Here is a 12,637-nt window from a genome sequence, read left to right as displayed (position 1 = left end):
GGTCATTGTGCAACACAGCATTATGTGGAGCTGCGTACCCGTTATTATGAACAAGTGGCTTCTAAAAAAAGAAAGAGACACGAGTAAGTCGCATACATTGCCGCAGTTTATTTCTAGGAAGAAAAGCAACAATACGAATGAACTACCCGCGGACACAGGAATCTTTATTTTACCCATGTGCGCAGCTCAGTATGACGGAAAATTACGTACTTAGTTATGGTCATTATCCGCAATTCAATACGAGCTGTGTCCACCAACCACACAGAACTGTCCTTTGCCGCCGCCCCGAGAGAAGCCCATTGAATGAGGTTTACCTCTGCCGTGACGTCACGGCAATGGGTGCGCGTAATTGGCTGCAGCATTATAAGGCTATAGTCACGCTCTTTTGTATTTTCGTGACCTTGGTGACGACGAATAAACTCATCGCGTTACAAAGGAAGAAGGAAAATATATTTATTTCCCACATGAGAGTCGTGTGCCTGTCACAAGAGCTCAGCGTGTATTTTGACGTAGCGCAAGACGGAAAAATTAAGATGATCAGTTTATCAAAGCGTTGAAAGCTTATCTTTGTCGTAACCCCATCAAGAAATAAACTTGATTACGTGCTTTACTGCTAGTGACAGATGTGGTTACGCTTGGCGGACGTTTTATGCACTCTAATACAAGGTTGCAGGGTCGCCTTGCTGCTTCCCTGCGCCCAATCACCAAAACAAACAATTTCTGACGATAAGTACGATCTCAAGGATAACAAAACTAGGGTAAGAAGCTGGCAGCGTGCAGAAATGTCGAGAAAGCCCCTTCTATCAAACATAGCAACAAGCTTCTAAATGTAGACTCGAAAACATCGTTCTGGGTATTTATGATCCCTTTAAATGCAAGACGGCGAGCGTTGCGAAACGCTCAACAGCCAGCGGCAAAACAGCGAAAGAGCGTCGAGAAACAAAAAGCAAAGCTGGAGCCGCAAGGACGCGCGCGCCGGCCGCGTGAGGTCATGACGTCACGTTTCGAGGAGGCTTTCACCTCGGACGTGACGTACGGGAAGTTTGAGCAAGAGGCGACACTGGCGGCTCCAGCGTGCGCTGTGCAAACCCGATGCCGATTGCTCATTGTCCGCTCGGTTCGCCTATCCAAGCTTCTTTGTGGACTTCGCGGCCGGCGTTTTTTACACTTCGAACGACACGCGTTGTTACGGGACCGGGATTTCTGCACTGTGAGACTACTGTGGTGCGCGATTCCTGACCGAGAACCTGCCGCTATGCGTCCGAGGCGTTGCCTGATACCTCGGTGGAAGCAAAAGAGGCGGCGATGAAGGTGGGCGCAGCATGCCGAACTGCGGCCCCGTTTGTGTGCCTACGGGCTCATAACGTCTACACTGAAGTCTGGCGGCTGCGAGACGCTGCATCGAGTTACGACGATCGTCCTGCCTGAGACCGAACCGCGCTTGGTTTGTGCTGTCGTCTGTGATAAGATTCTGACCGGCGTCCCACGTAAACAGCGTCGGCTGAGATCCGCCTCTGGACGCGCTCGCGACGCATCATCAGTGTGATTCTTGAGTGCGTGAAGTGTCAGCGATCGTCATGATGAACTTCAAAAAGTGCAGCGGAGTGCGGTCCACTATTCTGCAACTGCTGCTCGCGGTGAGCCTTCTGCAGCTCGGTTCCAACCCGGACTCGAACCCTGTCCGCGTGAACCGGCGGTCCGACCTCGTCCGCAGCGTGCGTGTCGGGGTCCAGTCGGCATTCACGCACACTCAAAGCCTTACACCTCCGCTGTTCGTTCACCCCAAGAGCATCGATGCCTTCGACGCGAACCCCGTGTTCGCCGAGCTGTACGAACTGGGAATTCCGTCGCTGCTACGGCGTGTTCGAACGCGGGTGTTCGCCTACCTGGCCGAGGACCCGGGCCCGCCGCCAACGAGGATTTCGAACGAAGTGGCTGCCGCCGCGTCTGAGAACGAGCAGCGTGCCGACTCTCCGAGCGAGGCATCCGGCGCGAGCAGTAACCTGACCCAAGAGGTAAATAATGCGTGGGAGACACGATCCCATTGTCGTGCTTGTGCAGCGACGCGTACGTTTTCAGCTCTCGTGTTTATGTTACCCTCGAAATAAACACCGTCATGACTTGCTCAGTAAACGCAAGTGCTCTATCGAGAACACGTACAGAAAAGAAAAAAAAATTAAACGAAAAAACGAGTTTGCCCGTCGCGGTCGCGCCCAAGGGAACGGCCTCTTCAGGTGCGATGCGCTTCCTCCTACGAGCGATGAGGGGGAGGCAAGCCTTGAAGACCGCTCTCTCCCCCCACAGCCCTGCGTATTTGTTTTCCTCTGTAATATGGCCCGTAGTAACAGTGACGCGTGGTGCTGGAGCAGCCGCGCTTTCCCACACCCGGTCGCTCTTGTCACGTGCCTACGAAAACTGACGTGCAGCTCGACTCACAGCAACGCGTCATTGTTTCAAATTACGCTCGCTTGACCCAAAATTACGCTGCATGCATCAGGTGAAGAACACCTCTTGATTTGCAGATGGCGTGCTGGTGTGCACTTTTGATGCACAGGTGATGACAGAGCGTACATTTCAGGACATCCTTGGCAGCTTTTATTCGCCGCTCGCACACGTCAGTAACGCGCAGTTATTTCTGTGCGGAGGGTTACGTCTACTGCCGTAAGACACTGTAGCGGTGAGGGGCGGCGGGATCGCCGACCGTATATGCAGGAGTTGGAATGTATTCTGCTGCGCTGTTGATTTTCAAGAGTGCCCCTCGCCGCCACACAGTCGCTAACAGGCTGTCCGGTCGATGCTCGCGCAATATTCTTTGAAAATGGCAAGGATGTACACTAGGGCTTACTCTAAGTAGTTTGACAGACACACGCAGAGACAGAGGTCAAAATTAAGTGGGTAAAAAATGCTTTGTGTAAGAACAACCAGTATTGTTCTGAATTCGCCTACTCCATTGATTGTCCACTCGAGCCGCCTTTCATATATGCGCCTTTGTCCAACACCCTCTAGACTAGGCAAGAGGGTGTTGCTTTGTCCCACCTACTGGAACTCGTCGTACACATAACGGGTTTGTTGAGTGATGCAACCCTCGCGGCCGCAAATGGTAAAAAAAAAAAAAATGATATACATTGATTTTCTCTCTCCCTCTCTGTCATTTTTATGTTTCGTTTTACAGGTGTATTATACTTGTAGCCATGTGGTGTGGTGTGCGGACAAGTGCGCTCGCCGTTAGCGAGAGAGGGACGCACAGTCCATTGAGGCGTCTGTCATCGCTGCGAAATCAGTGTTGCGGGCTTTTACACGCATTTGTCAGGAGACGACACCGCGCGTCGAGCAAAAACACCGCGGCGAGCTTTGTGCTCGGCCCTCACGAGTTCGGCTGACGCAAGATAAGGAAAACGAATCGCGGAGGAAGTGCGATGTTTCTCTGACGCGTCCAGAAGCAATCCGCTGCGCACGATGACGCAGGGCTCGTGCGACCGAGTTTTTCTGGAGCTTTCGCGTTGATGGGGACGCGTGCGACCCGACACGGTGGCATTGGCAACGCGCCTCCTCCTCCTCACTCGCTGGCGCGCTTTTTTTTTTTTTTTTCCCGCGAACCGGGCAGTGTACTCTTGAGTAAAGACCGAGTTTCCGGCGACCGCTGTCGCACAAAGCACTGGGCACTCACTCTCGTTTGTTCGTGCGCACGGATTTCGTCTTTGAACGACTGTGTGGCCATTCTATGCCGCGCAGCCGACTTGCCACATAACTGGGGCCGTTCGAGTAGTTTCACCGTGTCCTTTCACTGCGCGCCTACAATTTTGTCGGCCTTAACCACAGTGCGGCTTCTGCCGCCTTCGCTTTGTTCTCTGGAGCATAGCAGTCGAATAGTTGCAGACAGAAGTCGTCACAACGCGAATCACGTTTGCAAACGAGGCTCTGTTCGTTGTGCCGAGGAGCGCGACCAGTAGCGCGTTGCAAGGACACGTCGCCAGTCCGTGCGTGCATTAGGAGAGTTTCTGCTCGGTCGAGACGCGCCCTTGCGATGCCCCCAATCTTCCCGCAAAAGAATGAGGCGGAGATAGCTTTTCGGGTTCCTTGAGTGCGTTTCGTCTAGCTCGCTGGAGCTTCTTCCTCTTGGCAGTTCTCGTGTGAAAAACCCGTGCGCGGGATAAAGGAGACGGGCTTAGGCCTAAGAGGAAAAGCGGCGCCTCGTGTGACGAGCGCGAAAAAATGCGCAGGAAGCAGCTGCTTTCCGCCGCACCTGACGCGCGGTGCACTTTTCCTGCCCGCGTGACAGCGTCGAAATGAGCGCACTTGTTTGTCGCGCGCTGCGTGAAGTGCCACCGCCCGCATCGAGATGTCTGCCGCGCAGACCGCAGTGCGTCGGTTGTGATGCTGCAGCGCGCACCACTGTTGAGCGTTTAAGTCTCCAGACAGTATACTTTGCAAGCATTAAGCTGTGCAGTTATGTCGTCGGGGATTCCCGGATTAAATCACCTGCGGTTGTGCGCCCGTAGCACGACACGCGAGCGTGTTCGCATTCCGACTGGGGCTGGCCGTCGGTTGGCAAATTTAACCCAATTAATCGGAACCTTTTAATCGATCGGCAAATTGGTGATGTGCATTTCCGTACGTGAGCTTAAGATCGCAACTTTAAACAAGTGCGCTACATTTGGCAATTTCCTTCAACATTGCATACGTATTGCATGAGTGGACACATCTAGCATATTAAACCGACGCAATCGTAAGTCCAGCTTCGTCGCCGGCCCTCTTTTGAACGTCCACGCAATAGCAGGCGCCGCAGAAAGTGGATTTTTTTCTCTTCTCTGACTGTTACAGACGTGCATGCAGCGGCCCACGGGCGGCTCTAGCCGTTCGGTCTGTCGTCCCTTTCCTTACCTAGCGCAAACAAAACTGGGACGCCTGTCTGATTTTGCTTGTGTGAACCGAACCGATCAATCGCGATTTAAGTATTCGATTTATCGCCCGGCCCTTGTCCGAATGCGGCCGCCGGGAATCGCACCCGCGACCTCCAGCTCGGCAGCAGAACGCCCTCAGGCCACCACCGCGGCGGTCTGAATCCGCGAAACAAAAGGCGGTGTCAAAACCCCTTGGCCAGAAGTCGACGCCGTCTGGTCAGCCCAGGGTAGCAGGCGGCCTCGGTGCGTAATGTGCCGTCGCTCGATTAAACTCGTCCTGTGCGGCCATACGTGGGCCGTTTGTCTGCAGCTGTCACACTTGCGTCCGTATGTCGTCTAGAGATTCTAGAAGTTCTACGCATTAGATGCGGCCAACTGTTGAGTAGCGAAAGTTCGGATCAAGTCACCTATAGGTGGCCTTGAAGAAGTATCACCTAAATTGGGGAAAACAATTCGACTCTTTCTTTTTTTTCATATTTCGTGCAGAACCTGTACAGCGTTGGCGGATGGAAGCGTATTGCTTCGCTCTTCCCGTATTCTAGGTTTCAGCGTGCAGACGTTTCGGAAACCCGCCAGCTGGCGGCGAGCGCTGCTTGATTCGTTTATGGCAGAGTTGCGTGAAAATGCAGACAACGACTACATAAAGCTAGAGAAGGCTAAAAGACGAACGACTAGACGTTTCGCACATAAATTGGTTCATTTAACGTTGTACTAATGTCAGGAACGTACCCAAGAGGAGGTCCGGGCCCCCACCGAAATTAAAATGCATACCCCCTCCCCGCTCAAACCACCACTTCTCACACACATTCCTAAAGCGCCGCGAAATCAATGTTGAAACTTGACAGCTATTCGGCAGTCAACATTTTGCTGCATTTTTCACTCTTTTTCGATGGCGGTTGTTATCGGCATCTCCTGGGGTGTGAAGGCCAGTTTCCTCATCGATTCGGTGCCCACGCGATTTACTCGAGATGAATTCAGTTGCCACCGTCTCTTCAACGGTCACGCGCATCGCTGTTGCTTCATTAGTTCAACTTTCTTTGTTTAGGACGTCAGACTCTGGAGTTTTGCAAGACGCGTAACGCCGCCTGCCGGTGCGAAGAGGCAGTAATTGAGTAGTGCGAAGCCCGACTCCCTTGCTAAGTTGCCTATGCAGCTAGCGACGGCGAAACAACAATTTAACTGGATTTTGGTCCATATCGCGAGTGTTTTGCGCATTTAACACCCAGACAGAGAATTAAGAATTTCTACGCTAGTCTGACGCGCCGCCGAAGTGCCATAAAGCGCTTGCTGGCTCACTTTTCAGACTGATGGCGGAAACGACGGCAACCGCGATAGCTCCGCGCGCTACGAAGAAACGCCGCAATCGCCGCTACTGTTGTGCCATGAACGTGAAGGACGGAATAACAACGTTCAGTTTTACCGATTTCCATCGCGATCGTATGAAGGGGAAAGGCGAGAGCGCTGGATACGGGCCGTTCAACCTGTTGGGTAATCGGATTACTTGCATTCCCCACAACACATCGGCTCACACGAGAAAGTGCGACAATTTTGTTCTTCTATAATTGTGTTGCGTAGCCCTGACGGAGGACCGTGGTAACCAAGCGAAAACTCAAGAATCTGCAGCCGCCACTTCGTTGGTAACAGAAAAAACAACGTTGCGAATTATCCTGCTTATGTGCCATCGATATCTCCACCTTTTAACAGACGTCCGCCTCCGCTTGACTCAACAAGTGGAACATAGAGATTTGGCAGGTCAGCTTAACCAAACATTTTGGTTCGTTTATGAATTCAAAATCATGTTCTAGAGCATCGTTGTATCGCGAGCTCATTTCTGCTTTCGGTATTTTGTACGTCCTGCGCCGATACAAGCACGCTTCGCAATGTGCTGAGCCTGCTCGACTGCGTTTTTCAAATGTGAGCAATGAAGTTGCTGTAGGAGCACTGGACGAGTAATTGCGAAGTAACGCACGTGTGTAAAGAAAAAAAAAAAATGTCGCGTGTATTTACATTTATTTGTGCGCGCTTGTTGCTCGAAGCGTCTGCGAAAAGTTCAAATTAAGGTATGAGCGATGCTGTAGCCCCTGCGAGAAAGAAAGATGTAGCGCGTAGGCACTGTAGGAAGCTTCTTTCGGTATGATCTCACGCTGCTTGCTGCCTTGGAAAACGTTTTCTGTTTGCTGCCCTGCAAAAGTTATGAAAGGATACTCTCTCTAAATAATTGCGAGACAAAACATTACGATAAAATACATAAAAATATAGGAGATACTTAAGTCTTGTGTTCAGGACATATTCAATATGAACCAATTTGAAATGCTTAGATTTTTATGCTGATATGCATACAGACAAACCTGATGCTCTCTGTACTTGCGAGTTGCAGCACGCCGAAATAACACTCGAGACTTTATTTTATATTGTACACGTACTTCGCTCTGCTGAGTTTCCTTTCCGAAGCGTGGATGGGCGGGAGAAGCTTTCCAGGTCCTTGATTTTTAGGAAACCGTGCAACAAACACAAACGAAAGAGAGGGGTCCATTGTGGCCTATGCACCTTCGCTTGCGGACAGCTCTCCTTGCACTACTCAGTTCGCGCCAAGGCTCCGATAGGGGCGCTGGTGACGGGTTTTTCCGCAGCGCCGCCTGGGCAGAGCCTGAGGTCTATCCAGGGACCAAGAAAGAAATTCGGTTTATGGCCAGGTGGTCTGTATGCACGTGGAACAAGTTGCGGCCAGAGAAAACGCCAATTGCGTTTAACTTTTCCTTTTGCTTCATCATTTCCTCGATTGACGGCTAGCCGCGACGCTGACAGATTCTCGGAACCATATACCCGGAATATGGGTTAGATAAGGCGGAAAATAAGATAATACGAGAGAGCACCCATCATCAAACCCTGCAATACCCCTTAAACTCATTGGCAATATGACGGTCACCCGTTAACTCGTCTGGTTTTCCCTAATTTCCCTAAAGCACCTTTCCTGCAAAATTGCAAACTGGAAACAAGAGTCGCAAGGAGTTGAGAAATGGGGTCATCTGCTAAGGGAAAGAGCCAAGGCAACAGATAAACAGGAACGAAAAGCGAAAATCAAGAAATTTAACCGTTGTTTATGAAAATACTTATGGATTAACATCTTCTTATTTAAAAAGTAAGTAGAACAGAAAAAGGAAGTGAAGAACAGTTCCGTGTGTTCTGAATGACGCTTCTAGAGTTATCATTCGAGCCGCCTAACGTAGCCACTTCTCTGCTGTGCTTATGTAGGTGTTTGTGCAACCTTCCGCGGTGGGCGTAGTGCGTTTAGAATCGGAGCGTGCTGTGCCCTACGCGGTTGTACGGGACTGGCAGCCACGCATCGTGGCCTCCCGAATAAGAATACGAGTCGGTTGTGGCACTTCGTAGAGCATAAACGAGGGATCCAAAAGAACTCTGATTGTACCGCAAATATATATTTCTCTATAATTCTTCCAGAGCTAATTAAAAAAAACGCTACTATAGTCGGATACAAATTAAGTCTGCAGTGAAGCCCCACCCACGCCCTCATAACCTCCAGCCACTGTTCCTCCCCCTCCTCCCCCTCCGCGAGGCTGCAAATAATTCGTACTTTAAGTTTTTCCTCTTACCCAATTAGGGCGGTAACCACTAAAATAAAATTATTAGCGCGTAACTTTATACCTTTTGCCTCGCCTATTATAGTAAAATGGCCAAATCTTAATTCTTTATTGAACTGAAATAACATGCTTGCTTTGCTGCACTATTTATTGTCAAGTTTCACTTCAGTTGGCAGTGAAGTTGCATGAGTAAAACGGGTTCAGCAGTGAAATGAACGGCACCGTAGACTTTTGAAGAGTGAAATCCTCAGACTCCATACACTTTGTCCATGTCTGTTGCACACCTCATTGCATCCGCCGATGAAAAGACTCTTCAAGAACAGCACACGCTCCGGAGGTATCAAGTACGGCGCCATATTGAAAAGGCCGCATGGCGATTTTGTTTACCTCTGTGATTAGCTGGTGAAGTAACACAACTCCGCACGGTTTGTGTGCCTTGGTTGCCAACTGCTGTATTTTTTTAAAGTTGTATTGTATTTAACATTTTGGCTTATTTACTTGTTCTTGGCATTGTTTTTCCTGCGCAAGTCCATTTGACGTAGTTCCTTGTTTGCCAAGTAAAGGAGAGGTGTATCGCACAGGCCTACCTGTAAAATACAGTTTATTTTATTTCTCTTTTGTGGGTTTATGCGTTTTTATGGGGAATGGCGGACGTTATTCACATTTGTACTAGTAAAGTACCCCCCCCCCCCTTGAAAAAAAAAAACATCCTGGGTACGTGCCTGACTAATGTTTCATCCACTGTTGGCCTCTCCCAGGGATGTCGTTAAAGTGGAAAGCTAAAGAAAGAACCGAATTAGTTTACATGATAAAGTATGCTTTCAGGGCTCCATTGTCGCTAATTTCACGGTAATAGGTTAGTTATTAGAAGAGAAAGTAAAGGCCAACATTTGATTTTCTTGAAGTTCGCGCCGGTATACTTCAGTGTGACGTCACGAATGTCAAATGTCTTCTTTTTTTCGTATTTGAGCTGCTGTGGACCTGTAAAGAATTACTGAAACTTGTCGTTCGCTGTTTGACTCTAGCAATACAGTGGATTTCGTATTTGTCGATAGTAAACGACTATATGGCCGAATAGATGTCGTCAATATCTATGACGTTACGACGAACTGGCGCGAAAAACGTTAAGGTGGCGTCGCCACTCGTCTCTGGTCTTTCTGGCTTACCAATCCTCCCATAGTGATAAAAAAAAAAAAAAAAAATCATCTTTTGGTGCACAGCTCAGCCTATTTATTAGTGCACCCGCCATGGTTGCTCAGTGGCTATGGTGTTGGGCTGCTGAGCACGAGGTCGCGGGATCGAATCCCGGCCACGGCGGCCGCATTTCGATGGGGGCGAAATGCGAAAACACCCGTGTGCTTAGATTTAGGTGCACGTTAAAGAACCCCAGGTGGTCAAAATTTCCGGAGTCCTCCACTGCGGCGTGCCTCATAATCAGAAAGTGGTTTTGGCACGTAAAACCCCAAATATTATTATTATATTATTTATTAGTGCTGTCCCTCTAATCCTCGGCCCATCACGGAGCGCTATGAACAGATTGCAATAGCTTCGCGTAATCCTGTTCTTTGAGGTGAACGTCACATGCGTCGTGCAGCATATGCGTGCGCTGCAGGTGCGCGAGTGAGACGGGCGAACCAAGCTTCCGCAGGCACTTCTCGCCATTCATCTCTCGATGAGCGTCGTGACATACACCGCTGCTTCGACGTCTCGCACTGTGCGGTCGCAAGAACTGCAGTTTGCATTGCGGAGTAGCCTGCGAACGGCGTGGGTCATTGCATGGGATAACGCGGTGCGCGAGATGCCAGTAAAGACAGTGGTAACTTGTGCGTGTCGCATTTAAAGCACACAGGGAAACGCTTGAAGAAAGCTTCGCTTACACTTACATTCCAACGCGTGCGTTAGGGACGTCATTTTTTATTTCGTGCGCAGAGATCTCCGCCTCGCGGCGTGTCTCGTTTGCTGCGGACACGGAGTGGCTGCGGGTAAAAATCTGCTGCAGCGCCCGCCAGGCGGATGCCCCCCGGCGAGGGATCGAGCAGCCGTCTCTCGGCGCACGCCCTTGGCGGCCGAGATTAGCGCGCTATCTTGTCGGGAGCCGGGCCTGCGTGGTTATCATCGCTCAGTGCGTGCGACACCGCGTATCGCCCACTCGCACATCGTGCAGTTCCTGCTCTCTGTGGGAACGAGTGGGCCTGCAAATATTAGGCGGCCGGGATGAGGCTCTGCTTATTTTTCGAGCTGGATGAGATCCCTCAACGAGCCATACGTGGCCCACTTGGTGACCCATGATGGGCGCAAGAACACGCAAACAGCGCCTGCGGAATGTTTCCAAATCTAACCGTGCAGAAACAGAATAGGAACTGGTTCGTTTTCGTGTTGCCAAAGCTGCTTTTGCCTTCGCAGTGCCCGTACTGGTTGCATTGTGTCAGCAACCGCTGGCGGCAACTGGGCCTCGCGAGTCTTTGGAGGTGGTTCGCCCGCGCGTGGACGAACTCGCTCGGCGGCGGGATATATCGTTGGCCTGCAGGACGCTGCCAAAATTCCGCTGTCGTTTCGCGGAGTGCACCCGCGTAGGCGCTTGGCGGGGCGCAGCTGGCGCGGGAACAAAGACCGTTGCGGCGTCCTTGGCTGCGAACCTTGCGCTCGTCGATTTCGCTGCCGAACGTGGGCAGAGGCCATCGGCGGGCGGAGCCGGGTTGTCTCCGATGGCACGGGCCGAGCCTCGTCGCCGACGGGTATCAGCCGTGCCACGACACGTCATCGCGCGAAGCCCCTCCCCCGCGGCCAGTGTGTCCCGGGCCCAGAAAGGGGTCTGGCCTTGACTCACGCGGGCCGAGTGAACAAACCCGCCGCCACCCGCGCGGCCGACAACACGCACGTGCGGCCGACGCAAAAAATTGCGTAGCGAAACCAACTCATCCGCGCGATGCAGCAATCGGCCCGTCCGGTCGGCCCCGACGGGAGCAGAACGGCGCAGGCCGGCTCGTTACAGTGAACCTGGGATCTTAATTTTGGACCGGCACCCAACGAGGCTCGGCTGCCAACGCACCGCCGGGACATTGCTGCCTCGATCGCGCGTGGATGTTGCCACAACGCTGCGCTGTGGCCAAGATATTCTTCTGGGAACTCGTTCCGAGAGGCTCGGGCTTTGGGTCTCGATCTGCCCGGAGTCCCGCGATTTCGGGGGGCCCGCGTGTGTCTTTGACCTGCGATGAGCGTTTCGAGGGCTCCGCGGTGCGCTCTTATTTTGAGGCACTCAGCTGTGCGGTGCAGCTTTGACACATCGCGAGGGGCGGTTGTTTTTCGCGTCGCCCTTGCTCCCGGAGTTCAGCACCTGGTCGAGGGCGCGCGAAGCGCCGTTCCTTCGCTTGGGCAACGCGCGCTACGCAGCCGGCGGTTCTTTTTTCCCTGGAAGCCGTGTGACCGCGGCTCGGCTTGGACCCGCGCCCAGAGGCGCGCGCTTTTGCTGCCCGAGGTGGAAACCGGCGCCCCAGCCTCCGCCCGGTCTTCGGAAGCCGCGGCCCTGATCGCTCGTCGTTAGCCCACCGGCGTTTTGCAGTGCCGCTCGTGCGCGCCCCGGGTCGGAGCTCTTTCGAAACGCCGTGCGTTTCCAGGTCAAGACTCCTTCTGGCGTCCGACGCGCAGCAACGATGCTCGACGTGGAAGCGCTGCCAGGATGCGCCGCGCGTCGTCGCTCGCCTTCCAAGCTGCGCTGCCGCGGGAAGACTTGAATCGCCGTGCGCGATACGCAGGCGCCGTGAGCTATAGACATGCGCGTGCGGGGTCGTCGTGTACGGTGTGAGACTGCAGTGCCGTGTGTCTTTGCGAGCCTGACGGTTTGGGACTGCGCGCATCGTCCGGCTTCCTTTCGAACGGGCTGATGTTGCGCCTCTGCGAGGCCGTGCCCGTGTTCACTGGTGGCGATACCTTCTATCGCGCTCGCGGATAACCATGGCGTCGACCAAGTGTCACGTGGTGGACCACGTGATCGACGGACTTGTGCCGCGCGCCATCTCGTATCGCCTTTTGTTGTCGGATGGGCAGCACCGCGTGAGTGTGACGTCACGTGCCCTTGGATGTTCGATTCTGGGTTCCGAACAATGCATCCGTGTATCGTGTCTCCAGCAAATACGCATG

At 52.4% G+C, this 12,637-nt stretch overlaps 1 protein-coding gene across 3 annotated transcripts in view; it reads left to right on the top strand.

The window, feature by feature from the left end:
* Positions 1-12,637, top strand: part of cnc (NFE2 like bZIP transcription factor cap-n-collar) — a 203,297-nt gene that overhangs the window by 60,687 nt on the left and 129,973 nt on the right. The window contains exon 1 of one of the 3 annotated variants that reach the window (XM_075693824.1): positions 1,069-2,015. The exons of 1 other annotated variant lie outside the window; for it this stretch is intronic. In XM_075693824.1, the coding sequence (XP_075549939.1) occupies positions 1,578-2,015 (438 nt within the window). In that variant the 5' untranslated portion in view covers positions 1,069-1,577. Of the gene's footprint in view, positions 1-1,068; positions 2,016-12,637 lie in introns of those variants that run through there. One more of the 3 variants, XM_075693823.1, reaches the window with a different exon arrangement.

Source organism: Dermacentor variabilis, chromosome 5 (genome assembly GCF_050947875.1).
Source record: "Dermacentor variabilis isolate Ectoservices chromosome 5, ASM5094787v1, whole genome shotgun sequence".
Taxonomy (NCBI): Eukaryota; Metazoa; Arthropoda; class Arachnida; order Ixodida; family Ixodidae; genus Dermacentor; species Dermacentor variabilis.
Note: the sequence above shows the minus strand (reverse complement) of the source record. Positions and strands in the feature narration are given on the sequence as shown.